The 27,940-nt window shown below is 42.6% G+C and overlaps 2 protein-coding genes across 3 annotated transcripts; one reads left to right on the forward strand and one right to left on the reverse strand.

Annotated features, from left to right (window-relative positions):
* Positions 1–229: 229 nt before the first annotated feature.
* On the reverse strand, positions 230–12,961 carry tmcc1b (transmembrane and coiled-coil domain family 1b). Of its 2 annotated transcripts, none has more exons than XM_079157155.1 (8): positions 12,900–12,961; positions 9,737–9,910; positions 7,500–7,543; positions 5,985–6,759; positions 3,206–3,625; positions 1,914–2,398; positions 1,686–1,821; positions 230–1,607 (listed from the first exon to the last, which is right to left on the reverse strand). In XM_079157155.1, the coding sequence occupies exons 4-8, from the start codon at positions 6,582–6,584 to the stop codon at positions 1,293–1,295; spliced, it is 1,956 nt and encodes a 651-aa protein (XP_079013281.1). In that variant the 5' UTR covers positions 6,585–6,759; positions 7,500–7,543; positions 9,737–9,910; positions 12,900–12,961; the 3' UTR covers positions 230–1,292. The 2 variants fall into 2 exon arrangements, with proteins under 2 accessions (XP_079013281.1, XP_079013282.1); XM_079157156.1 differs by lacking the exon at positions 12,900–12,961 and adding an exon at positions 11,395–11,491.
* Positions 12,924–27,786, forward strand: LOC306694351 (transcriptional regulator QRICH1-like; the record flags this gene model as incomplete). The annotated part of the gene is given in 13 exon segments (XM_079157154.1): positions 12,924–12,980; positions 12,982–13,033; positions 22,237–22,496; positions 22,592–22,660; positions 23,402–23,539; positions 23,623–24,837; positions 25,151–25,310; positions 25,484–25,638; positions 25,723–25,837; positions 25,915–26,023; positions 26,133–26,284; positions 26,394–26,484; positions 26,591–27,786. Coding segments are annotated over 13 exon segments (2,763 nt in total). The 3' UTR covers positions 26,781–27,786.
* Between the last annotated feature and the right edge of the window lie 154 nt (positions 27,787–27,940).

Raw genomic sequence — 27,940 nt, forward strand, 5'->3', positions numbered from 1 at the left:
TAAATTACGTTAACGTTTCCAAGATTTTGGAGGAATAATTAGTCACCGGCTTCACTAGTAACGCTGTTCATAACACCTGTAAGAACACGACCACTCTCTTAAATACAGTGTATTGCAAACATCTGGCCAACAAGTGAACCAAAGTGACCCCAACACGAGGCGTTTTGTTGTGTGATTTACAATTTAGCAACTTCATGACATTAGAGACAAATACAAGTTACTTTCAATTTCACATTTTAAAACAGCAAATTTATTTTGTCTTTAAAAAATAAAAAAATCAACTAAAAAGTATTACTATTTCATTGTCACTAAGAGAAACAGTACGGAAGCACTGATTCTTTGAGCACTTTAATCGCTCTTCAAGTATGTTAATTCAGTTCATTGATTATTCTTCTGCAGCAGAAAAGCCACCAGGATAGTAGGGGCCAGTTGGCCCAGAGGACAGGGTTGCAACTCCAAACTTAAAAGTTCTTCATAGCAATATCCTGGTTGAGGCAGAACCAGTGTTATTGACTTCATACATCCATACGAAACAAGTCAAGAACCCACTTCTATTTGATCCAGTGACAAGTCTGGTTCCAGAGCAAAGTAGCTGATGTGCAAGCACCCAAGTCTTCAGAGTGTAGTGAGCAGGAAGAGGAAGAGTTGGTCACAGAGGCTGAAATTTTAAAAGACTGAGTAAAGGGGAACAAAAAGAGCAGACTGAAAAACCAGAGTGGCAAGACTAGAAGAGAGAGAACGTACAAAAAAGAGAATATGGACAACTAAATCAGCAGAACACTGTCAGTTCATTACAGTTAAAAGTAAATAAAATCAATTAGCTGTATTAAAAATAGCGGTGACTTCAAAACAATACCACTTGAAAGTAATAAAACTCTGAATTACAATTTCTTCTGTGGGAAAACAATGCAACCTTTTCCACATGTAAACAAATTCACTCAGAAGAGAGAAATCAAGTGTGCAGTTCTCTCAGCCCCTTCTTCACTACTATCCCCATTCACCCTTAACAGTATGTGCTTGTGCCAATTGCACCAAAGATAGCAAGTCAATACCAAACATCCAACCTTTTCTCCCCTTATTCTCTGTTGTGTTCTTCTCAAAACACCTTTCAGGAAGAGATAAAGTGACAAACCTCTGATGCAACCCTCCCGAGTGTTCAGAGAAGCTGCTGAAGAGGCAGAAAAGGAAGGACAATTGAGTTTCAACTCCCTGTATGGGTCAGTGTCCTCCCTTTACACATCAGCCCCAAATCCTCCGTCCCGTCATTATTTAAGTAAGCCTCTCCAAGCTGGTCATCTGGGGTGCAGAAGAAAGTGATGCAGATACTCTGAAATGGCATCCCAGTGCCTCCAGAGGAAGGCGAGGAGGATTACAAGGAGCAGCGTAGAAAGCGTGCGGCTGCGTGTTTTCATTAATGGGACGACACAGTTAGCCACTGTGGACACAAACACCAAAAGGACGGCCATGACAGCCAGCAGCACATTGATTAGTTTTCCCAGGAGAGTCCGTGCTGTGGCGTTCTCCAAACCCTCGAGCTGCACCACCTGCTGCTGCTGCTGCTGCAGCTCCATCTTGGAGATACGCGTCTGACATGCCTCCAGCGCCTCCTACAGGTCAGAGACAACACTGTCAGGGAAATAGCTCTGATGACAAAGTAGAAACATGTTCATTTTAGTCAAGCTCACCTGAATGTCCCTCGCTCTCTCATAAGACTGGTAAGCGATCTTCTCCTCCATGCTGGCTAGTTCCTGCTTCAAGTTCAGAATTTCATTTTGGTGCAGTTCTGTCAAGTCATTGAGTTGCTCTTCTAAACGTTCACACCTGCAAAACAGTGACAACAGCAGTACATCATTAACGGGACGATTTCCTTCTACCCGTACGGAGCTATTCGTGTATAGGATATGATATGACACCTGTATCGTTCTTCTTGCAAGGTCTCCATGATCATGGTGTAGTCCCGCTGATAGTGGGCCTTTAGGTTTTCAAAGGACTCCTCCAGTCGACCTTGGTTTTCCCGGAGCTCTTGGATCTCATGGAGTATGGCATCAAAGCCTGAGGCCTGGCCATGATCGAGGGTGTTGCCCTTGGAGCTAGGGGGGCCTCCGGGGGCTCCAGTCGTGCTGTTGGCTCCTGCAGAGCCGGAAGTAGCGCTCGAACAGTCATCATCACTGCCATACTTTGGGCTGGACTGCAACTGTCCGGTCCCAAGGGTCCTCGTCCCTCCGGGGCCGACACCCTCGTCTCCTTGGGTTTCATCCAAGGAATCTTTCAAAGCTGCAATGTTATCAGCACTGCCAAACTTGTTGCGGATGAGGGAGGCGATTTCTCTCGGCTTGGACACCACAGCTCCAGCTGCAGAATGAGTGGCATGAGAGAAACTGGAGAGGCCCCCCGTCACCTGTAATGAGTGATTTCAGGTAAGTGGTCAGGCTGCGTCGAGTTAACAATATGAAAACTAGTTTAACCGGTCAAACTGGTCACTAAAGTATTGATCACAGAGCCTGACAGCTTTAGCAGTTGTCATTAAACAGCTTTAAACACAAAAGGAACAGCATTAGCTGTCTTGCCTTATAACAACATAAAGTCCTGCAGCCTTTATAAAATCCAGGGCTCTGACCAGATCGCTGGAGCTAAAGACTAATTCTGCACTTTGGGCTAACCAGGTTTACTTCTTGCAATAATGAACATTTTCCACCCATTACTTTAGTGTTTGTGTAGTTTAAGGCACAACAATAACTCCACATTCCTGTTTGTTCTCTGCATGGACAAAACTCTCTTCATGACTATCGACCGTTATCAGCAAGTAGACACGTTTTTGTTGTATCTGGGCAAACTGACCGTTTAACTGGAACAACTGAGGAACTAATTCAGATTTCTGCTTTCAAGTGAGAGAAGCCACCTTACTCAAGACTACTATAAACTGTTTCACTTGCATGTGCCAGTAAAGCATGCGCCATACTGGCACACCTAAATGGAAAGCAGCCATTATTCATTTTATAACAGTCTATTCTCAAACAAAGTTGTCTGCTCTCTTGACACCTTTACTTTTACTCATTCAACAAGTTTAGATGAAATACGGTATACTTTATTGGAAAAAGGGTTATTAGTAATGTAGTGTTTTTGTCAATAACACCTCCTAAATATTCCTGAGAGTGGGGTTTTGGCAACAAAAAATAAAAATAAAAGGTACCCGGGAAGCACACACCTTGGCTCCAACATCTTTCAGCCCCTGGTGCATGTCTCGGAAAACATCTTTGGGCTGGCGAGGGATGCCGTTGTGCTCCACCTCTCGAAGCTTCCGGTGGTAGTGCTCCAGTTTCCTCTGCAGTTGCTGGATAGTCTGAGCTGACTTTTGGTTCTTCTTCTCAAACACCTGTTTGATGCGAGCGCTCTGCTGTTTGTCCGCATTATTGGCGAGTTTCAGGTATTCAGCCACGTTGTCATCGCGTGCAGTTTGTTCAATTTTGATTTGTTCTGTGAGTTTGAGGATCTTCTGTTGTAGTTGGGCAATGGCCTGCTTAGTTCGCTGGGGGTCCGGGGTACTGTCAACTACATCGTACCCATCTGCACCGTAGGGGAGAGCATTGGGTGACACAGCAGGGCCTGATCCATCATAGCGATCCAGCTGTGAACAGAAGAGAAGGTGAAATTATGAAGAAATTATTCATCATTTAAAGTTTATCAAGACAAAACATTAAAATCACTGTTTGTCAAGATAGAACTTTATCATGCATTATTGTGCGAGCACTGGGTGATGTATTGCTGTCAATACTCTGGTGTTTATGACACGGTCTAGTGCTCGAGTGTTTAAAGTTTTGTCTCATGAGAACTGTTACAGTATCTAATGTGAACACTGATTACAATCGGTTTAAAACACAGTGCTGTATTGGCATTCATATAAGGCAGTGTTGTTTTTCTGCAAACTTAACATTTGAAAACCTACATACACTTGTCACTACGCATTCACATTTCACAACAGCAGATGGCACTAGTAGAACAAAAGATGCCTTTTGGCTGTCACTTCACAACTTCAAGGAGTCACAGGTGGAGAGATGCAGTGACTATTGTGGGCAACAAAAGCTCAAAAATAAGACAAGTTAACAGAGGGTTGATATGAGGGGTAATTTAGTTAAAAAGCCCAGTGCAGATGATGTGAAGCCATAAACAGTCATCTGAGGCAACAGGAGGAGAGGTAAATATAAATCTTGGTAATTAACACAAACTGAATTGGTCCCATCATAAGATGGAAACGTACCAGCTGTTGAGCTCCTTGTACTCTGAAGAACTACTATAAAGTATTTCCAGTTAAAGTGTAAACCATAAAGATAGAACAAAGCATTGTGTTTATCTGAGAATGCACAGTACAGGAAGATGTATTTAAAATTCACATTGACGGAGGCGATTAGAAAGAGCTGCCAATGAATAAATTAACAGAGGTGTTGGTTTACACACCAGCATTTACCAATAAACTACCCATTTGATTCCATGCATTTTATACTTAAGCTATAATGTATCTAGCACTAATACAACAAATATGAAGTAGAAAAAGGTTCTTGGATAATTCATTTTGAATCTGCCCTTGTTGAAAGAGCTACCAAGCATGATGGCAACAAAAAGACAACTTGTTTCCACGGAGGATAAATCAACCTCAGTTGATGATTATCGATTACAAATAACAGGTCATACGTTTCCTAAGATAAATGGTAACACAGGGGGGTGAAGTTATTCCATCTTGCTTATGACATCTGTTGATAAACTTAATTCCAGCTTCCAGTGAGTTGCCAGAACAGTGTGGCATTACCCCTCGTTTTATGACGTCTACCTTCTCCCGATTTGTCATTCCAGAGATTCTCCTGTCACTCTGCTGGCATCTAGTCCCATACTTCAATGGCCTATAATGTGTGAAGACTTTATCATCTGCTGTAATTACCGTGTCAGGTTTTATAAATGATTGTTCTTTTTTTTTACACCCTTTTACAGTGTCAGCGGTTATAACACTGAAGGTGTTGTTTCCAGATTTCTATCAACATTCAATGTAAAAAGAAAACATCCTACAAGTTTGAGTTTGTTTATTCCTGCAAGCCGTCTCTGACCTTAAGTACACTCAGAGACAGCAAGAGTCTAAATTTAGAAAGGCTTAAAGCACAGTCACCAACCACTCAAAGGCAATCGCTGACCTTCCACCGCTGACAGCTCATCTCCCCATTCACCGGTTCATCCAGGCACATCTAAACCATTAACAGCCTTTAACACATTTGCACAATTCACTTAGTTCTGATATTCTTGCACAGATATTAGTGCATGACTCAGTTTTATCTTCTATTTTTACAGCTAAGTTGCAAACAATGCATTGCATGAATGCACAGTGTCTCTTTGTATTACGATTTACATTTGAATGTTTTATGTCCTGAAGCTCATTTTTCTATGAATACAACAATATTAGGATTACGTTCAGTAAAAAAGGCCGTGTTTTGTTATGCGAGTTGCACTGTGCATGTACTAGGACAGATATTTAAAAAAATAAAAAATATATAATTAGGAATTAATTAAATCACACTGAAAAAATCCGTAAGTTAACTGTTGGCAACACCGTTTTTGCCTATTATTTGTTTACAACTTGGCAAATTAGCATTTTGGAAAATTATGCTGCATTTCTAAGAGAATGTATGAGCATCTCTCTGTGATGGACATTGGAGATATTCCTCCCTGTAAAGTATAAGTCACGCTGATTCCAGGAGTGCGTTTCATGTCTCCGTGTTCAGATTTGAGTGAATTATGACTCACACAAGGAGAGCCAATCGATTTTTATTTTCTCCTTTCTCCATGCGCACCCACACACTGGCACTCCAGGCAATTGCCTAAGTAACCTATATCACAAACCTTGTATAAACACTGGAATGTCTTCTTTCTCTGTAAAGAATGTACCGTTGCATGTCCGTGGTTTATTTCTCACCTGGACCACGGAGCAGAACTGAGACGCTCACCTTGTCAGGCTCCTCAGTTGAGTGGTAACCAGACGTCAGCAGAACGTCAGCTAGAGCTGGGCTGCTGGGCGTATCTGTGGTCGAGGACGAACGTGGGCGTCCAGCCTGCAGCAGGGCTTCATGGGTGCTGCGCCGGTGGATCTGCGGGCTACCTTTCTGGGGAGGCTCCCCGGTGCCCCCCACCTTGCTGCGGCGGCTCTGCAGGCTGGTGCCTCGCTTCATTGGTGGAGCACCTCGGATCTGCTGCAGAACACGGCTCAGAGCTGCGGGAGGGGCGGAAGCAGCAGGGTTGTCAGAATCCAAAGGGAGGGCCGAGGAGGCCGGAGCGTCCCCTACTTCTGACCCTACATCAGTGGGTTCGGAGGGAGGGGCGCCTGTGCAGGACGAGACAGAGTCATGTGGGGAAACGGAGGAGCGTCGGCGCTGTGGCTGGAAGAACTGCTTCAGGCCATGGCCCAACGCTCCCATGTTCTCCAGGGCATTATGGGTGATTTTGGACAAGCCATGCTCTGACTCCGACGCCCTCCTGCCGACCTCCAGCTCCGCTCGGCCTCCCGTGTCCGGCTCCTCTGGACTCTGCTCACTACAACCCTGATCCATCAGAGACCTCCAGTTTCACAGTGAGGTTCTACTTGGGGGTGCAGGGGACTAGCTACGTCCCGTCGACACCCCCCCTCTGAGCGACTTGTTGAGAGCCGGGAAGCAGAGGGGATGGCGCTCAGTTGGGCCTTTTGAGTGGACATGAATCTGTGGCTTGGCTCAATGTCATGCTTGTCTACCACAAAAGGAAAATAAAATGAATTATGACATGCAGAAGTGAGTGATGAACATAATAAGAAGCAGAATATAAAAGCATCCAGCAACATAAACTGGGTTGACACAGACATGACCACTTTTTGCAAAATATTCATGATCGAAAAAGTATATTTTCCCTCTGCTGAATGAAAACAGTAGGTATCCATTTGAGCCTAACAGCATGTGGCATGTCTGACAGTGTCAACCCAGTAATGCAAAAACACAAAGTCTACAAAATAAACAAACTCTGAGAACAGTTTCTGAAATGTCAACGTTTGGTATATTGCACATGTTGGAGGTCAATGCCTTAGGCGGTTTCTGAGCTCACGTTCTATTGTTTATTTCTGGGTAGTCAAACCTGACTGTAGTTGAATGATCACATTTCAGAAAGTATTCATAATGGAAATTAATAATCAACATAATTGAGAGTGCTTTGATGACGCTAACAAAGAGACTACAGTGTGAAAAATGGAAATGAAATTCTAAAAGGGATTATTATCCAATTCTCAACTGATTAAGGTGTTCAACGATCCACGGCGGTCTCCTCTTTGCCTCTCATTGTATAACAAGGCTTAAATCCTGTAATGTAAAGGACCATTTCCAAGACTTTGGCCCTCAGAGGACAGATTATATAAAAGCATTTTGGTTTACCAACATGTAATGAGACAGTGAGACAGAAAGCAAGAGAGGAGGTGAGATAGAGAGTGACAGAAAGCTTACCATCAGCCCAGCTTCTCCTCTACTGACTCACAACTCGGGATTGGCTAAATGAACAGAAATAGAAAAAAGAAAAAAAGAAAAGGATACGGTTAAAAAAGAAGCATACTGTAGCATAACAAAGAAATACACAGACCTAAAAACAAAGCTTCAACTTATAGTAGTAACTGGTAATAATGGATGTAAAGGGATGCTACAGCAGAGGAGAGACTTAAAAGCTTCTAACATGCTGATCAGATGAAATTGTCAACGACCTAATGACCCTTTGTTTGAAATCTTAAGAGCCAGCAGTAAGTCGATGCATGATGGCAACTATATACATTACAGCATACCTGAGAAGACAACATTAACATGACAGCAGCTCTAGACACTGTTCAAGAAATACTAATGGCTGTACATAGAAACAAACATCGAAACGAGGCATGAACGCAATGTTGTTCAAAGGAGGTGTCGCTGCACAACTCATCCGTATCATCCCTCATCTGGAGAGGGCGTTGGGGGGGGGGGGGGGGGGGGGACAACCCTAAGACAACCAAAACAGTCTTAGAACATCAAACGGATGGCAGGCACCTTGAATTGTTCTGCGTTCAAATTTAAAGATTCGCTTTTATGATGATGGTGATCTTAGAAGCTAATCATTCAATATTTTTACTTCAATGTTCATTGCTAAAGCCAGAAACATACATCGTTAAATAAAACCTGAATAGCACCCATTACTAACAGTTACGACACCTGGGTTTTTCGTAAAGACCAGAATGCAATTCATTTCTACAATAACAGTAAGTTTGAGATGTACCTTCCTTTAGTCCTCCAGCACCTAGACAGGCTGTTTTACAGGACATGGTGAGAAAAGGCACGTTTCTCTATAGCAAATATCAAAAAAAGCCTAAACGGATGTGTCTGACTATAGTACACGGATTATTTTGCAGACAAATGGAAAAACGATTCCACGAGTCAGCACTAAGTATCACTTAACAAGCCAGCAGCACAATCTAGCACCAAAAACCCTCTGAAAGGCTCCATTAGTGGAGCGCAGTGACTCATTACTGCTGGTCCTGCTGTTAGCTCTGCCGTGTTGGATAAGAAAGCACTTTGTTAACGGGTAGGTGGTAGTGTATAGTACAATAATGACAAGAGTGACCAAGTCTTGCTGATCAACATGTTGAATACATGGTTTTATATAAAACTGTATTACTTTTCACTTACTTGCCGTCCCTCATCTCACTCATTGCTCAAAACAAGTGAATCCATCAACAGATTCACATCCCTCCGTCGACAAGGACGATACTTTAACTACAAACACACAACTGGTAACTCTAAACTACAATCCCTCAAACATAAGTGAACCATAATGAAGTTATGTAAGACATTATGTCTCAAACCAGAGTTGTCTACACTCAGGTATGTGTGTGTGTATGCAGGGTTCCATGGCTGCTGCTTTAAAACTCACAGATGACAAATATAAGTGCACATTGTACCTGCTCCTGGAGATACATTCACTCATTTCCTGATCCTGAATCACTGATTATAGACAGAGACACGGCCATTCAGTAACTCAGTGTAACGTACTGCAGAGGAACCTCAGGACGAGACAGAGGGACACACAGACATGGGACTTTATCCCACATCTACAGTGAAAACACCATGACGTCAGACTCCTCTGGAGCTAAGGGCAAAGTTTTCTTTTCAAAGTGGGTCAACCAACATTCGCCTATCGCTCTCTGTACAGGCTGTGCTCCAAGGTCACACCATCTACAGAGCGCTGTGCATGGCTCGCAGCATTTAAGCTTTTCCTCGTGTTGAATAAACATTCCTACAAAATGACAGCAGATTACATTTTTGTGTCTGGAAGCAGGGTGTCCTCTTGGGTCATTGCTACATCGCCATAGGCTCACATGCTTTATTACAATATTTGCACATATTACTGAAGATTAGCATTCATTAGTTTCAGACTGTGTTCACAAAACACAACAATGTATTCATGTTAAGATGTAATACTGAAAATGGGCACATTCAGCAGCTCGTCTGCATTGTCTTTCTATTCTTCTCATCACTTTCTATCGTCACATTTAGTCAGAGGACCTTGTAAACTGTAATAGTGTCTTCTGGCAGCAGGTAAAACTACAATTATTATTACACACACACAGTGATAATACTATTGTTCAGCAAAGATCTATAAAACATTAGCTTTAAAACACAATAGGGACACACTACAGAGACACAAGTAGAGATACACATACCTTCAGATGTGGTCATCAGCAGATGATTTGTGGATCTATTAACACAGGAAATGGTTTAATCCAAGCGGATTTCCAGCACTGCTTCCTCTGAGTAATTCTTACAAATGGAAAGCTGGTGGGATAGCTGTCAAACTTTAGTCAGCTGTTTCCATGGACATTTAGAAAAATCACATGCTGCAAAGACAAACAAAAAAAAACAGGGTGAGAAACAGTGCCTATTGACATGCTATATAGGCAATCTGTGATCACCACGAATATGGTTTCACCTCAGTATTACTCAGTTATTTGTTCCCGTCAAACTAATTAGAAAAAAACTGACAAGTTTGGATTGAACTGTCAGATATTTATACCATCATGTCTACACATCAGATGTTATTTTAGGAATCCTCACATCCCACTTGTTTAGCTTCATGATACTAATGGGATTCAATATATATCGTAGACCAGAACTAGATTATATTCAGTCTGAGAACTATCGTAATATTAGCCTCCCTGACTGATAATAGTCACCACACAACAACTATTCTGTTAAGATAACAAACCTTCATAGTGCAAGACCTGACGAGTAAACAAAAAATGAAAAGTTTATATAAAATATGCAACATCTAAACCAACCAGCTCCTAGATCAGAGGAGATGTTTTGCAGTCGGTGGAAAGCAACCGGCTCAAAAACCTCCGGCCACCTTGATATTGAGAGGAAATATAACCAGCATGTCAGCAGATTGTGAGGAAATATAACCAGCATGTCAGCAGATTTCAGCAGCATTAGCTGGTGAAAAACCTAGATATTACTATTGTTATTATTATATAAGTATTACTTTCATACTTATTATGAAATAATGAGGGTAATATCATTTGAATAGAGTAGAATAGGAGTGATTACTCAACCCAAACAAACTAGTTCAGCCATTTTTACAAGACGCTCATCCAAGTCTGTGGTTTAAAATAGCAAAAGAAAAACTCATATTCAGCTTTAAACAGCACAGGCCTCCGAGGCGTTTTATCTTAATTAACTGTGTAATGTTAATTAATGGTGCCGAATAGCCCCATGGGATTATGTGCAGGAAATGAACCACACAACTGAAATAAAGCGATTCAACGATGACTCAACAGCAATAAATCGTGACGTTATCTCTCTGAATAAACACGCGGATATACGGTCATACGTGCATTCCGATGAGATCATCGCCACCCAACCAGTAGGAAGAATAAAGTTTCCCTTTCTTTAGACTATTTAGTATGTCCGGCTAGCTAAACACCCGCTGTCAGTAAACACGCTAAGGTTAGAGAGCGTACTATCGCCATGCAGCTCAGGTTAGTTAATTCAATTACTCCTGAGGTTACAGGTGCATTGGTGTCATTACATGGAGGGTAACAGTAGTAACGTGCCACGCGGATGCTCGCCAATTTAAGATATTGTGATAAAATAAATCTCGTTCACGAGCACCGGGGCGTTGTTTTTGAGTTAACGTTAATAAGTTACTGAGAATAGTCTTGAGCCCAACGGTTTAACGTTAGCCAAAGATAAGAAGAGGATGAAATTAGCAGCTCGCTAGCAAACGTTTCGCAGGCCTTGGCCTTTAAAAACACCCAAATGTAGCACGTAATAGCTGAACACGTCCGTGTAGTTAATCGTGTAGTTTAACGGTGGTGCTGACCGTAGTGGTGGATGAAGTCCGGATGAATCGTTGACTCCGTTTTGATGGCTTGTCTTCCCCTGTGGTAGCTAGCAGTACAAGCTAACGTGGTGCACCGGGAGGTGTTCGTTTTACTTTACAATGCACACCGGTGCTGCTGTGCGGGGCGAGGTCACGGTGTTATGTAGTTAGGTAGTTAGGTTGGGTTTACTGCATATGTAGCACGACACCTGTCTCGTTGTACCATGTAAAACCTTTACATTATTTATGCAGTTTTGTTTTTTTGCAGTTGTGCAATTTATGCATTTTTTTTTTTGTAATTGATGGATAACAAGGTGGATAACATAAATGCCAGAGCATGTTTTTACACATCGTGTATGTATTTAGACTAGGTAACAGAGGACAGGCTAGCTTATAATTACAACAGAATGAACCTCTCATCACCACTTTCTCTGTTAATAAACAAACCTTTACGTTACACTTCACCAGCCAACCCCAACATTACTGATTTGAATACCAGATGGTGACCATCATGTAATGTGATACACACACTTCCCAGGACAATCCAGTAGATGGCTGCTTTACCTTTATTGTTCACTCATATCAGGATGTTGGTTGTTGTACAGTCATCACATAACCACAGGTGCCATTACTGTTTAGTGATAGGTACCCCTCTTATGTTTGGCTATCAAACTCTTGTATCTAAAATTGAATCTTGCAAGAAAGTACCAACTGTCGCATTATTAATTAAGACATAATGAGACATTATCAGCTCTTCTCCACACATGGAATTATGTAACTCCGTTTTATAGAAATGCAGAAGTCTCCTGTCCATACAGCGGCCCTCACAGGTGTGAAGTGCTCCAAACACCGGGTTGATTTAGATTGGAGGTATTGGGTAAGCCATCTGTCACGTACTCCCACCAGGGCTTCTTAATCACACCTTGGAGTCTTGTATTTCACGGTGGAGTATTTAAGTCCCACATCTCTCACAGTGGAGGTCTGCATTAGCTTCGACCGCCCCTCTTTGTATTGGTAACATAAGCCGGAGTTTAACTGAGGACAAAGCCCCAAATGGTTCAGTCAGCTAAAAGTAGTTCAATTTAATTGTACATGTTGTGGTCTGACCGTTGTGATGTAATTGAATCCGGCCCTGGGTGTTGTCTCCGAAGTTAAACCTTTACAAAGCACACGCATTCATTTGCTTTTCCTAATCGCTCACATGTAACTACTACAGCAACATCGCCCGTCCTGACTACCCTGGGTGGCAAAACAGGCGCTTACTCTCCGCCCTGGCCACTCAGCCTGTCAGTTAGCACCCTGGCTAGACTCTCCCTAGCTAGGAAACATCGCTTCGGCCATGGTTAGCTACAGGCGAACAGGGCACCTCGCCAGGCGGGCGGCGACAATTGGATAAACAAGGCTAATCAACCGGAGCCCTCGAGCACATCGGATCACAGCGGATGGAAACACATTTCATTCATAGAACGGTGCGCAAAATGTGTGTTTTGCTGGCTTCAACTTACATGGGCGCTGAGAGGATTGTGTTGATGACCGTTCATTTCTCCCGATGGTGGAACACTCCCACGGTGACGTCAGACAGCGTGCTCGACGTCAGAACAGCTGAGCGCCAGACGACCATCCCATATGATCCATGCAGGTGATCCAGTTAAATTACAATGCTGTACATTTATTATTGTTGTTAGAGATTTGAGTGTAGCTACTTATGAGGACACTCGGGTCATGTCCTCGGTCATTTGTTTGTTATTGTACTGATTTAAGTGTTATCTGACTCAATAATATATAAATACCTTTTGACAGTTCTTAGGGCAAAACTGTCAGTAAGCTTTTTTTGCCCACCACAGTGTTATTCCAGGCAATGCTGAGGAGGCTTTGAAGTATGTGGAGTAGAAATTATAACTATTTGTCGATAAATCAAATAGTCCGCAACTATTTCGATAATTTCATTTATTTAAAGCAAATATTACAGAAGTCATTGCTTTCAGCCACGCACATTTTCAGACTTGAACTTGAACTCAAATTCAAAGACGTGACCTTAGGTTCTGGGAAATTGTGATTCATAATTTTTCCACATTCTATGCAGACCAAATAATGAATCAAGAAAACAATAGGCAGATTAATCAGTAATGAAAACAGGTGTTAGTCGTTGCCCTAGAAACATTCTTCATGCGGATAAATACAATTTACAGAAAATATAATGACATACCAGAATAAATACTATATTAATAATCATATGAAGAAGAAAAAAGGGACTAGGGTAGACATGAACTCAGTGTTTCTAGAGTCCAGCCACGGCCCTGGACGTCTTTACCCATCAAACTGGGTTTTTTTTAAACATTAAACAAAAAAACAATAACTGTGCAGCTTACTTTGCCCTTTATTCTTCAGAAAAATTGTAAGTTTTAAATTCCTCTTACTACATGCAAAGCAAGAAACATTAAAAAAGGTTAACCAAAATGCACAAAGGAGAGTCTGTGAAGCTCCTGGAGACCGTCAGCAGAACTTTTACCGGTTTCTTGCAGCCGATTTTGGCCTTTGATGAGAAGGGAAAAGATGACATGAAGGCATGGCACGGTACAAAGGCTGACATTAATGCTGTTCAGATGGAGCTGGGTGTGCAAGAAGATCAGGAAATACTGGAATGGGAGTCTGCTGAGGAACATAGTGTGCTGGCATGTAAGGGTGTGGATAATAAAAAGGCATTTGAGCCGTAGGCTTTAGAGTGGTAGCTGCACTGGTTGATGTGGTGGTGACGGGAGGATTGGTTTGAGTATTTTGTCTATGAGAGGGATACTTAGGAGGATATAACACAGGGATGTGGTAGGTCTGAGGATGACCATGATATGGTTTGGGCTGCTGGATTAAAGGTTTGGGAATCTGAAGAGCTTGAGGTTGACCTTGTGGGGACTGCAGGTGTTGTGAGAATGGCAAGAAAGGATATTGAGGCATCAGAAACTGTGGCTGCTGGGGAAGACAAGGCTTCCCATCATGCTTAGTGGTGGAGGCCGGTGTGGTTAACAAAGCCTTTGTGCTATAGTGGCAGGAGAAGAAGGAGGAGGAGGAGTTGTTGGATGGAAAACTCCAGGGAAATTGTGAAAAAAAAGGTCATGGGTACTCCGGCATCTGAGGTAGTTGGGCCGGAGGAGCAGCAGTGTTTTTATTAGCAGCAGATTGTGGGCTGGGAAACCAACAGTGATGAGAGAACTGTGGATACTGTGGCAAAGATGAATGCAGGGTGCTGAGCTGCAGGTGCCTCTTGGTTTTCAGTGTTGGAGTCTGTAGCATCACCCGAGGGAAGCTGTGGATGTTGTGGCAACTGCACCACTCTACCTGTGGTAAGGGCAGGATTGTGTGAGTGGGTCTGGGAAACACTGGGTGTTGAGAAAAACATTGGGAACTGGGGGTACTGGCTGATCAATAAAGCCGGGACCCCCACTGACTCTGACACTTACAACCTCCGGGACAATTTCTTACAGTTACACACCCTTGCACATCTTTGTTTCTCTTACTTGACGCTTTAATAACATACTTGTTTTAACATACTCATGTTTGTTTCTTTACCATATTTTATTGTAAATCTTCCTATTTTCTATTTTTTAAATAATGTATTATACTATTGTACTGTGTTTACTGTTATGCACCAATTACCAAGCTAAATTATGTGTAACGTACTTTGCAACAAACCGTTTCTGATTCTGATTCTGAAGAAACTGTTTAGGATACTGCTGGACCTAGCTATCGCCTGGACGCATAGTTGTTGTTGTTGTAGGCCCAATGTCCAGTAGTGAAAGGCATGTGACTGAGCGCTCAACAGAAGAGAGAGTAAATACTTCTCATCCTGCAAGGAAACAAACTGAGCAAATCAAAAGCATGTGTACATATCAGCTTCCTTTTTTCACCACAAGAGGGCCCCCCCCTACCTTGATCTTTCTGTACAAGCCTCTATTGTAGGGTGCAATGAGGGTCAGTCCTCCAGAGAGCCCTTTAATAGCAAATCCGCAACAGCTACAGACCGATAAAGGAGACTTCCACTTGTCAGACACGGCAACAGTTTTAATAATGGATGAGAAAATGATTCTAAAGCAGTTTTTTGAAGCTAATAAAATGCCAATATGTTAAGTCACTGACCCTTAATTTAACACCAAATGTCACCACCATCCCAGAGAGGAAGCCGTAAACAGGGAGGTGGTAACACAGCATGGCAAGACATTGTCAGTGGTGCCCCCCATAAACGCAGCAGTAGTACATAATCACCACCCTGCAGGTGGAGGGAGAAACAGGCTCAGTCAAATCTAAGAATTTCCATCAGTCAAAAAGTTGATCAAACATTGAATTGTATTTACAGAGTTATGAAGATTAGTCAAATACCAAGTTAGAAAAAGGCTTTAGGAATATTGTGTTTGGGGAAATATCAACATGTCAGTGCAGTTTGACTTCAGTCATGTTTCTTTCTGACTGTTTCAAAGATCCATGAGATATTGTGAATATTGACATAGGAAATTAGCCTGCTGGGTGACATGGCAGCCCTGGTGAGGTGCAGCGAAGCCATATCTCTGCGGGACCTGCTCAGAGAGAAGCCGGAGAGCATTTAAGACAAAGGATTAAGAGGTTCTTCATCTGTTTGACATTACAAGAATAGGTTTTAACAGTTTATTGTGTATTGGACAAAATACCAAACTCCTTATATTTGTATAACCAACCACTATCCACAAGACAGTGAGGAGCTCTGACCCTTCAGAGTCATCAAGTCGTCACTACATTGCACTGATGGATCCATGTGCTTCAGTTTTGCAATCATCCAATCGTACAACACTGAAGAAAAAACAAGCACAAATTCAGTTTGGTGATTGAGAAATCCAAACACACCAGACTGCCATAATAAACTGTGACGTCGCTCACTCAGAACTGATTCATGACTCATGTTTAATGAAGGATCTGGAGGCGTTTTTGAACAGTTGTCTCAATATTTTGACAAGTATGTCCAGATACAAGGACACACATGCAGGCTACGAGTGTATTATTGACATGATACATCCGACATCCACGATACATCCCAATAATCATTGACACATTCCTCTACAGCCCCACTAGTCATCGAAAACGGCACATCGTCCTTAAGACAAGGCCACTTACTATTGTTTTTAGTTTTTTGTGCATGTTAAATCAGATAACCTAAGTCTTAGGATTCACAGGGTCGCAATAGCTTTTATTGCTAACAGGCAAGAAGCAGTTAATATTTTCCATGTTCGGTTTAAGCCAATGAAGCACAAATGTTCATTTCTTATAAGCATTCAGAGATGAATGTGGCAGTTTGCATGTTGGAAATATTTAATCAAAGCCTACAAACGGAGGCCTTTGCGCTATAACAGCTTCTTTATCAACAGCTTGTCTGTAATAATGTTGTACGGAAGTTAGAGTCACCGTGACCACAAAATACAACATATGATTTCTCCAAGGCATGAGTACATATGGCATGTTTTTGCTCATCAGTCTGAACCAGAACTTCAATTAGACTAAGACATAAGCTCAGCGATTTATTAGACTGAGCCACCAAAAGTCTTCAAACATTCAAATATTTCAGAGGACCCAACGAAAGTCAAATGGCGATGAATTTGAATCAAGTCAATTTTAGACCAACACAAGTAAAGCAGTTTTTGCTTAGATGAGACCATGTCTTGCGAGAGTGTTGCTGTCCACATTATGTGACTGTGTCATTTCCTTTGGCATAAGCAACAGCTCAGAGGTCTGTGACATCATCTTCAGACCAGTCATGCTGATGCATCACTACTGAGAGAGTTAAATCTGTCCTTCTGATGTGCAGCAGCTGGAGACCCAACACTATCACTAGTAACACTGGGTGACTGCATCAGCTCTTTAGATGCAGAAATAGACTCTGTATCCAACTTCCACCAGTAGCCAACATAAGCTGGAGGTAAAGTTATTGTACCACCATTTCCATCAGTGGTGTCTGCACCCACTGCTGTTACTCGCTTTGCACGCTTCTCAATCCCCTGTGAAGGAACCCACTGAGGTACAGAAGACCTGAGAAGTGGATGTAGACGAGAGAAAGACTTACTGAAGATTCCCATGCTGAATGGCCCCAGCATAGGGAGAGGGTCTGTAGCAACAGAGGGAGAGCTGAGGATAAAGTTGGAGAGAAAAAGGTCTGCTACAAGTAATGGAGTACAATGCGATAAAGCCAGCCCTCCAACCACCCGTGGGTGCTGCAGCTTTAGCGGGAAAAGTAATAACTTCAACCCTCTGAGAGTGACCAGAGCGAGGGGAACCTGAGCCCACAGAAGGAGCTGCAGAGGAACATTATGGAGTGCCAGAGTAGCACGAGAGAGGATCTGAGGATCAAGCAGAAGGAGGACACCACGCAGACTACAACTCGGGATCAGGAGAGTGTTTGCCAAAATCAGGGCGTCACAGAGGGGCTGAGGAACACCTGCCAGTCACAGCCAGGGCTGTGCCATCAATATGAAAATGCTGGCATATCCATATACATGTAGTTCCCAGTCAAATGACAGTGTGCGGCTCATGTCATCCCAGAGCAGACTGGTGCCATTAGAGTTTGTGAGAACAACGCAAGGACTCAGACTAAGAACACAGGGATCTCTGGGTCCTGCATTGTTTTGAACAGGGAGTACAGGGCTGTCCAAACCTGAAAATGAGAGACAGGAAGAGGGAGGAAGAGGAAAAGTTGTGTTTTTGATGCTGGAGAAATCAATGTGTAAACATACAGTATATTTTGACTTAATTGTGTACTTTACTAGCTAATGGAGAGTATTTTTATACTACATTTGATGACTGAAAAAAAAAGAACTGACAATATTTTGTAAGGCCTTATCATTATATCCACTGAAATCAAATTGATTAGGAATCATATTATCTTAATTAACTAAATGAATCTTATTATATGTAAACATAATTATATTGACTTACCATCCAGAAAATCATCATTTACTATGGACATATGACTGTCCTTCAATTGTTCTGAGATCATGCGTACACTGGAGAGAGTGTATCTTGTAAAAAAAAGTATTCGCTTTGTCAGCTCCTTGGTCGTGAGGCCCTGAGTGGTGCAGAGTAAGAACTGGTGTTAATGTGATTCCAGACCAAGAAGGGTTTTCATTGCCGGCACACTCGGACTCCTGTGGCATGATGAGTGATGCTGTACTGTCAACAGTATGTCCACTGCCCTCCACAGAGTAACTGTTGCTCTCTGAATGGAAGATCAATTCACTGGCCAAGATGTCCGGGACGTTCTTGTTTCTGCCTGTGCTTCGAGTTACTCGCACTGAATCAGAGTTGTCCAGCGATTGTTAAGTTTGAATAAAACTCCCAAGTGAAGAAATGGACACGGTTATCATAACGAAGAGCAAAGATGAACGCCCCATTTTTCACATTTAGTCCAAATCCCAAAATCTGTAGAAGAACAAAGAAGACAGAAACAGTCAGGCACATACGACTGACATTATATAGATTACATTAATGTAACTATTCCACTTCAAAATAGACCCTTATTATATATCAATGGGATGTAGTATTTTTACAGTACACTATTTTATATATATTTGCGAATGAGTTGATAGTAGAAAGACTTTAAAGAGGTGAAGAGTCACACGAATTCCCAGATATTTAATCTTGCGTTTCAATCCTATAAAGAACATCATTCTCCTGTGTAATCCAGTGGGTTTGCACACTACACAACATCTATGGATAGTTTGTCTCAGCAAAAATACAACCCAGCTTGGCAAAAACATGGAAGTTCACAGCATGAACCAGTCTGATCAGTCTGTGAGCTTTTGGTAACAAATGTCAAGTTGCCAATTCAATGATATGCACATCCCACATGACATGACATAAAAATCATACATGACTGACATGATGTATGATATTGCATCATAATATTAAGAAATGCCTTGTGTGCTGACTTACTGTTGAGAAATGTTACTAGTTCATACAAAAGTGCACAAATACAAACGCATTAAAAAAGCTTTACACGCAAGGTAGCCTCTAAAACAAGCGGACAATTGTCCAACTACTCTAACTATTAACAGTCGTTTCACAACATTATCAAAACATAATAGCCCGTTGCCGAAATAATCTGTCCTTTAAACTAAACTAAAGATTTGTTTAAATGCTCAATAAAACCAGATAAGTCAGATGTACCTGTGATTCCTTTTGCTCTTCTTCCTTTTAGTGCGTCATGGGTAGCACTCCACCTCTAGATGCAGTGGAGTCTGATTTCTGATGTGGTACATAAAGAGCATCACAGTGAGGATTGAACACCCACAGTCGTGCTCACAGCCATCAAGCTGACGTCTTATTCTGTTACTGCACCGGCTGGTTACTTGGCAGTCTCCCACCCTGATGTCACCTGAAAAAAAAAAACAGTTGCAAAAACAATATACCAGGGCCAATTCTGGGTTGGGGGAGAAATGCATTAATGAGCATATTCTGATAGGTTATTGTTTTCACATATGTAGATTTAAATAAGAAACATTTTGTGTAAATAATTGACTATTAATAAAAAGCCCACAACCCTTACCTACCGTTGCACAGCTGTGTTAAGGTAAATCCCGTTTCTAAAGGATTACATTAAGTAGCACAAAGTCACATGAAGTGATAATATGAAGCCAACTAGACACGCGCACTCCAGCATTGTTTCATGTCAACTCTTTGGCTTAATAACTTGAAACGTATGAGGGACAAACTCGTGACATATGGAGTAGGCCAGATGTGATGCATGCTATACGTTAAAATAACTTGCAAAATAACTCTAATTCACAGTCGCCACTTAGATCAATGGTTTCACTATTATTATAAGCAATTTTATTGGAGAAAAATATTAAAGATATATGTGTATTAGTCCCTCCACCGCTCACCAGAGAGCCCCTGCAGTCTGCAGTGAGTGTGGGAATTAACTCTTTACTATCCAGTGTGTAGAGGGCATAGCCTATGCACACAGTACATCTGTGTTGGTCCACCTTAAGACGGGCAAGAGGCAGTTTGTTGTGGGGAGAACTGTGGGAGGCCCTCAGCAGCACATGCCTGGCTCTTTAAGGCAGACTGGGGAAGTTAGATTTTGTTAAAGGTACATGCATTCTAATGTTTACCATCAACAGAACAACCCTGGAAAGCATTTCAACACTGCTGCAGTATGGATATTTTCATGTGTCCATTTTAAATGACTAAACCTGGAACTTGGTTTTCAGAGTCTTGTTGTACAGAGTCAAAAATATGGTAATAAGGGAGGTAGTCTGACAAAATAAGGTGTTTTCGAAGTCATTTCACAGGCATTGTGGCATATAGGGATTACAGTGAGGCCAATGCACAACTGAACTCGGCAAAAGTGTCAATTTGGTTTTCATTTTAGAGAAAAATCACTCAATAAATGATTTCATTCAGATTTAATATCCAACTATATCTGTCTAGCTATCCATCTGACTTTCTATATGTCCTCTTCTATTATTCCCCCACTCTGTTTTTAAGTGCCAGACAATAAAGGTAACATATAATAGTGTATGGTCATATGGTAATATTCTATGGCTCTAAATCACCCAATAATTGTTTTCGGAATTTTTTTAATTTAACAAACAAATTAGGAAATATGATGAAGCATCATTATCCAAGCCTACAGCTTGTCTGTGGCAGCATGGCTCGTCTAAATGCCATGATGCCACCTCTCAGAATGGGAACTCTAGTTAACAGTACACAGCGGCAGGCCGTCACTGGCTGAGCAGTCTGGAGAGGAGTCGCGTTATTTTTGGGGCCTAACTTCCGTCATTTTCTATCTCACGGGATAAACACAGTGGAGGTTTTCGCATGTGTCGCTGTGAACGTGTAGGTTGTAGTAATACCACTCGGAGTTCAAATGGATTCATAAATCTGTGCTTTGCTGGAGCTGTGAAACTTGTTTTTCCACCGTTGCGTGCGTGGATCTCACCCTGAAACAAGCAGACGTCAGACCTCGCCCGCTCGCTGCTGCTGTTACATTTTTTATCGCAATCTAATCACCGCATTGTTTGCGGGATTATACCGCCGCTACACGCGCTATGTAGTTAAGTGAACGGTGTGGCGACGGTAGCTGTTAGACGTTTATCGGTTTTTTAGTTTTAAACGCCGTGCCTTGGCGGAAAGGAGAGGATTTCGTTTTATTTAAGGTAGCATGACAGGATCCAGAGCCATCGAGCTAGCTAGCTAACGTTAGCACGATGATTAGCTAGCTTTATGTTACGTACAATGAATGGACTGCTGCTTTATTGTGTTTAAATGTGTTACCAGCAAATGTTGATTACATAATTTACAGTAATTTGACATCACAATGGCTTTCGGCGGTGTTAAATACAGTTAACAGTTGCTAGCAAGCAAACTATCCATATGGGCTGTGTCCAAACAGTGCCTTGCTAACATCGTGAAGCTAACGTGCTAACCACTAGCTGGAACGTTGACACCATTATTAAACAGTCAGGACTCAAAGTCGGGCAACTATTTTGTTCGTGCCCTATAAACATTTAACCAGAGTCGTCGTTCAAATTATAACAATTTATAATTTAACTAAATGCGTGACTGTAATGCCTAACTATAAAAAGTTGAAGCCTAGCTCAGTTATTGTATTACAAGCCAACATGCACTTTGTCCCGTGCACTGTTATACTAACGTCCACCTATTTAACCAGCAGAGATTTAAATACAATCAGCTAATTATGTAATGCCTATATATTTTGACTCTCCCTCTGCATACGAAGATTCTTCCCTATATATTTGTGTTTTCCATGCATTGTAAATGTGAGCTGTTTAATTACATTCTCAAATGTTGTAAAATGCATCTTTCTAGGTCAATTGAGGATGAATGAGCAGGACAGTGGGGTGGTTTCCTTTGATGAGTATGTACGGCAGAAAGCCCGCACAGTCCCTCAGCACAGGATGAAGGAGTTCCTGGAGTCTCTCGCCAAGGGCCCAGAGGTGCTGCAGGAGTTCAGCCATCAGGGAGGGGCCGCCACCACCACAGCCATGGTGTACCAGCAGCAGGATACCAGCTGTGTGTACACAGACAGCACGGAAGTGGCTGGCTCTCTCTTAGAGCTGGCTGGTCCGGTAAGACCTGGTCCCCTTTTCTATATTATTGCTTTTCTCCACTGTGGTGCAATCTGCTGCACTTCATATGTGTGCATGCTTTATGACCGGTACAGGTGACCTCGGCAGAGATTTCACCTCATCTGTCTGTGCATCAAGAGTCTGAACAGCAGCTTCAGGTGCAGGTTAGTTTATATGCCAATGTCACTTCTTATATTATGCCATACTGTGTTTTAATGGCACAAGACAAATGGGGTCCCGCAGGGCCCAGAAACACCGTCACGACTCGCTGCCAAGAGGAAAACAAATAAGAAGGCAGTGTGGTGTTTTGAGTCTTTAAGTTAAAGTGAAGTTGGTGAAGTAACGTTGCTCTCTCAGCTCTGATACTTTCACCTTTTTATGTGAGGTGCCTCGTTAATCCATTTAGTAAAACATTTACTTCATTCTTTAATAATTTTGTTCTGGTTATTAGCCTCCACGCGTCCTCCTGGTTGTTAGGAGGCATGTGGCTACACATTAAAGTGGGATCAATCATTCACCTTCTCTCTACTGCTGCACTTGTGACTGTCACTCTGTCCTTCATATTTTTATGTATAACTTAAGCCAATCATTGAAAAATGACACAATTGACAATTACTCTATTTTGAAATTTCACTACAACAAAAACATACAGTTGTGTAACTTTTTCTGTGGAGAACAAACCTTTGGTTAAATTTAAAAACTGTGACGCGTAGACTGTTTGACCTGCTGATTATTGATAGCTTTTGTAGTAGAGCAGCTTCAACATTCTGATCAGAAATGTCATTTTTGAAGATACTCACTTTACCATTAGAAAAGAGAACTTCACAGTGTATTAGGCCGTTAGCCATTTATTTATTTGACTGCTGACTGGCCTGTTTATTTTTCCAACTCTCCCTCTGTGTCAGGTTCAGATTCAGGAACAGCAAGGCCAAACAGTTGGCCAGGTTCTTCAGGTGGCCTCCCCCTCTCAGCAGGACCTGCAGGGAATCTCAACAGCCCACTTTGTCCAGCAGGGAGAGCTCACAGAGGAGCAGCAGCAGCAGGTACAGGATTTATTCAAACAGTCGCCCATATCAAGTGCATCCACGTGATGCTGGCTGTTGACTATGTCATCCGTGTGCCACAGATTCAGGCGCAGCTGGTTGCAGCTGTAGCTGGAGGACAACAAATCCAGTTGTCAAGCGGACAGCAAATCCAGTTACAAGGAACGCAGCATATTCAGCTGCCAGGCGGCCAGCAAATTCAACTTGAGGCGGGCCAACATATTCAACTACAGGGAGGCCAACAGATTCAACTACATGATGGCCAGCAAATTCAGCTCCAGGGGGGCCAACAGATTCAGCTCCAGGGTGGCCAGCAAATACAGCTTCCTGGTGGCCAACATATTCAGCTACAGGGTGGCCAGCACATTCAGCTACAGGGTGGCCAACAGATTCAGCTACCTGGTGGCCAACAGATTCAGCTCCAGGGTGGCCAGCAAATTCAGCTTCCTGGTGGCCAACACATTCAGCTACAGAGTGGCCAGCAAATTCAGCTTCCTGGTGGCCAACACATTCAGCTACAGGGTGGCCAGCAAATTCAGCTTCCAGGTGGCCAACACATTCAGCTACAGAGTGGCCAGCAAATTCAGCTACAGGGTGGCCAACAAATTCAGCTTCCAGGTGGCCAACACATTCAACTCCAAGATGGCCAACAGATCCAGATTCAGACCATAGAGGCCATGTCTCATTCGCAGCAACAGGACTCTCCCAGGGAGGCAGAGAGGAGGTCCGGCACGGTCTCAACTGTCCTCCAACCTGCCAAGAAGCGTAAGGTGGATGGCCCTCTGGCTGTGTCGTACGCTGTTCCCCAGGGCCAACAGGTGGCCACAGTTCTAGCCATCCCTCAAGGGCAGCAGCAAAGCTACGTGTCCCTACGACCAGATTTGCTCACTGTTGACAGCGCACAACTGTACAGCACAACAGGAACAATCACAGGTCCCACAGGTGAAACCTGGACCATCCCTGTGTACTCCACTCCACAGCAGCAGGGGGTAACTCACATTGCCATCCCACAGGACACGTACAACACAATGCAAGTCACCACCACCAACGGTAAGGACAAAATGTCCCCCAATTCCTCATCAAGGTCCACAGATGTGCAGTCGGCCTCCAGTGGGACACAGGAAGAAATCGTACAGACCCTGTTCCCAGCTCAGTTCATGAACGGGAACATTCACATCCCTGTGGCAGTGCAGACTGTGGGCGGGACTTACAACGCTACACAGTCGGTGCACATATGGGACCCAAATCAACAGCAGAGCCAAGTAGAAGAGGGACAAGAGCAGCAGCTCCATCTGCAGGTTTGAATTGACCTTTTCATTAACTGATATGTCCTATGCTGTAAATAAGCATTCTTATAATATTTCTTATGCTGGGATGAGGATGAAAAACATGGTAGACATGTATCGTTAAAGTCAGGAAGTACTTCAATAACTTGAAATAGCCTTAATCTCAGTTTGACTCACATGTGATTTTTATACTGGTCTTGGAAAATCATAGTATTATCTAGCTCAGTCATCATCATCATGTGATTACAAAGGTGCATTTCATCCTTGCTGCCGTTTTTTCCCCCCACAAAGCATGAACTGACGTTTTTATTGTGGTGTCCTGCAGGGCCACATGGAGACAGAGGGTCAAGCTGAACCGCCTACAGAGATTATGGTTCCCATCTGCCTGAAGCCAGAGGAAGGCCTGGAGGTCTGGCGTCTTTGGGTGAAGCGAAAAAACACGGAGCTAAACAAGCAGGAAAAGACCAAGCTTGCGCCCATAGGACGTAAGTCAACTAACAGTTATTTGAACACACATCTGTATTTGACATTTTGTCAAACAACACCGATGATTCACTGTTAATATTGTTGTTAATAACTTTTATTCTGCTTAAAACTGAGCATGTTTCCATTAATAGCACCAACACAAACGTTACCTCCGCCCCTCTCTCTGTGGTAGGTCGTCAGCCGCTGCGTTATCAAGAAGACTTGGTGTCCAGCGCAGTAGCAGAGCTCAACCTGGGTCTCTCTCTGATGACGCAGGAGGCACGAGGATCAGACGAAGAGCAATTCACATCCGATGTTCTATATTATGTTTTTTTGTGTATACAAAAGGTCAGTATCCCAATGCGCAACGATGTAAGATGCCAAAAGGCTGTCTCATTTGAGAGTTAACCCCAATTTATTTATTTTTTCCAGTATCTCTTTGAAAATGGACGCGTGGATGATATTTTCTCCGATCCGTATTACACACGTTTTTGTGGGTGCTTACACAAAATCCTGGATGGTTGGAAACCCAGTGTCCATCCTTTAGGTGGGAGAGAATCAACATTTATGGTTTCTTTAATTAGTTTTATAGAAAGAATTGCTCATAGTGTGTTTTCATCTCAGGTTATGTCATCCCAAGTCACGTGACAGAGGAGATGCTGTGGGAGTGCAAACAGCTTGGCGCACATTCACCAGCCACATTGCTCACAACTCTAATGTATTTCAACACTAAGTGAGTAACCTCGTCTCAGCACTGGATGACCCAAATCTGTTCCCTTCAATGACACAGACACGTATTTGAGATGTAATTGCTGTGTGTGTGTGTGTGTGGTTTGTCACAGGCATTTCCACCTGACAACACCTGAACAGCACATGAAAGTAGCTTTCTCCAAGGTCCTAAGACACACGAAGAAGAACCCCGCTAACGCCAAGGACAAAGCAACCAGCATCCGCCTTCTCAAAGGACAAGGTCCAAACAGCGCCGGACAGAAAGGTGCTCAAAACAGTAAGCCACTCGAGTAAATCTCGCTGTGAGCCACAACCTAGGACAACAGAAGTTGCTGTTGCTGACCTGTTGTTGTTGTTGTTGTTGTTTGTTTCAGGAACTGATGACATGTATGAAGAGCAGATCGAGGATCCTGAGAATCCTCTTCGCTGCCCCATTAAACTTTATGACTTTTATCTCTTCAAATGGTGAGCGACTCGATCACATACATCCTGTGTTACTGGATCATTCTTCAGTGTCGATATATTGGAAACAACTAAACTCCCGTTTCTTTGTTGAACTGCTCTTTTCCAGTCCTCAAAGCGTTAAGGGACGTAATGACGCATACTACATGACTCCAGAGCCCGTCGTCGCACCGAACAGCCCGATGTGGTACTCATCTCAGCCCCTCACGACTCAGCAGGTGGAGCACGTGCTGGCCCGCATCATCGTGGTCCGAGAGATCCAGGAGATCATCGGCATCGGTCCGGACATCATGAGCTAAATTTGAGAAGACTGACTGGACTCGTGGGAACTTGGTCTCCTGTCACTGATTGTTGACTATGCAGTATCCATCCCGATTCTATAAACCCCAAAACCCCAATGACCATCATCTCAAATCAAAGGGATCAATCATTATTTCTCTCTGAGGACTGCGTCACAACAGCAAAGATATTTCTTTTTCTGTTTTCCACTGATTGGTTGGACCGTTCTGTCTCTTGACTACCTTTGTAAGCCATTGCCTCTGTAACCTTTAAACTGGCAAGTAAGGGAGACGTTAGTCTCGCGCCTGCTGGACTATGATTGACCTCCTGTCCTCTGAGCTCTGCACAGGTGGTACATTTTTTTTTCTGTAAAAGTATCAAAACAATATGAGGATATTTAACCTTTCTCTACTTAACCTCACAGACCATTTACCAAATAGTCTCTTCAAAGTCCAACTACATGACATCTTAATGGACAATTACAGGGACCACTCCTCACAACTTTTTTTTTTTTGTATACTGACTGCATTTTGGATCATGTATTGCTACGTTCAACGCTGAAGAACTTGTGCCTGTTTTAAAAAATTACGTCATAATTTACGCTTGTGGATCATTGAGTGAGTTGCTCCTCAGATATTCACACGGTCAAAGTGCTATATTGTAGTCATTCAGGATATTGGAAACTTATTTTTCTCAGGTCAAAGCTAGTGATTTGAACACCCTTCAAGGATTTTTGCCAACCTATTCCTGTATGTTTGTATGTATAGTAGGTTATTAAACAGGACAAACAGATGGAAACGCCTTTGTTTAGCTAACACAGTGTTAATCCTTGTATCAAAAGTCATGACAATTCAAAATTGAAGAGTTTTTAGCACTAAGCTGTCTGGAAATGCAACTTTGAATTAAGGAATTAGTTTGGGGCCTTTTCAAGAATGACTTGAACATAATCCAAACCCTATTGGTGCCTCCCATGAGATGACTACATTTGGATTACTACATTGACAAAAATAGTTGTGATACAGTTCTGCTTCCTTTTTTTTTTTTGTATTACTAAAATTGAGTTGTATGGCACTGTTCCGTCATTTTCCGTCTGATAATTTAATATAACTTCACAACCGAGTGGTGCAGCGATGATGCATTTTTGTGGGTCAACCCGGAAGTTAGTACCGCATTAAAAGCC

Source organism: Pholis gunnellus (assembly GCF_910591455.1).
Source record: "Pholis gunnellus genome assembly, chromosome: 3".
Taxonomy (NCBI): domain Eukaryota; kingdom Metazoa; phylum Chordata; class Actinopteri; order Perciformes; family Pholidae; genus Pholis; species Pholis gunnellus.

Bases quoted from the DNA above. Each gene is read 5' to 3' on its own strand.
- tmcc1b (XM_079157155.1), bottom strand. From the start codon at position 6,584: ATGGATCAGGGTTGTAGTGAGCAGAGTCCAGAGGAGCCGGACACGGGA. The intron at 1,822-1,913 runs GTGTCATATCAT...ACTGTTTTGCAG, and splicing joins TTGCAAGAAGAACGATACAG to GTGTGAACGTTTAGAAGAGC. The intron at 1,608-1,685 runs GTGAGCTTGACT...TCTGACCTGTAG, and splicing joins AGAGAGCGAGGGACATTCAG to GAGGCGCTGGAGGCATGTCA.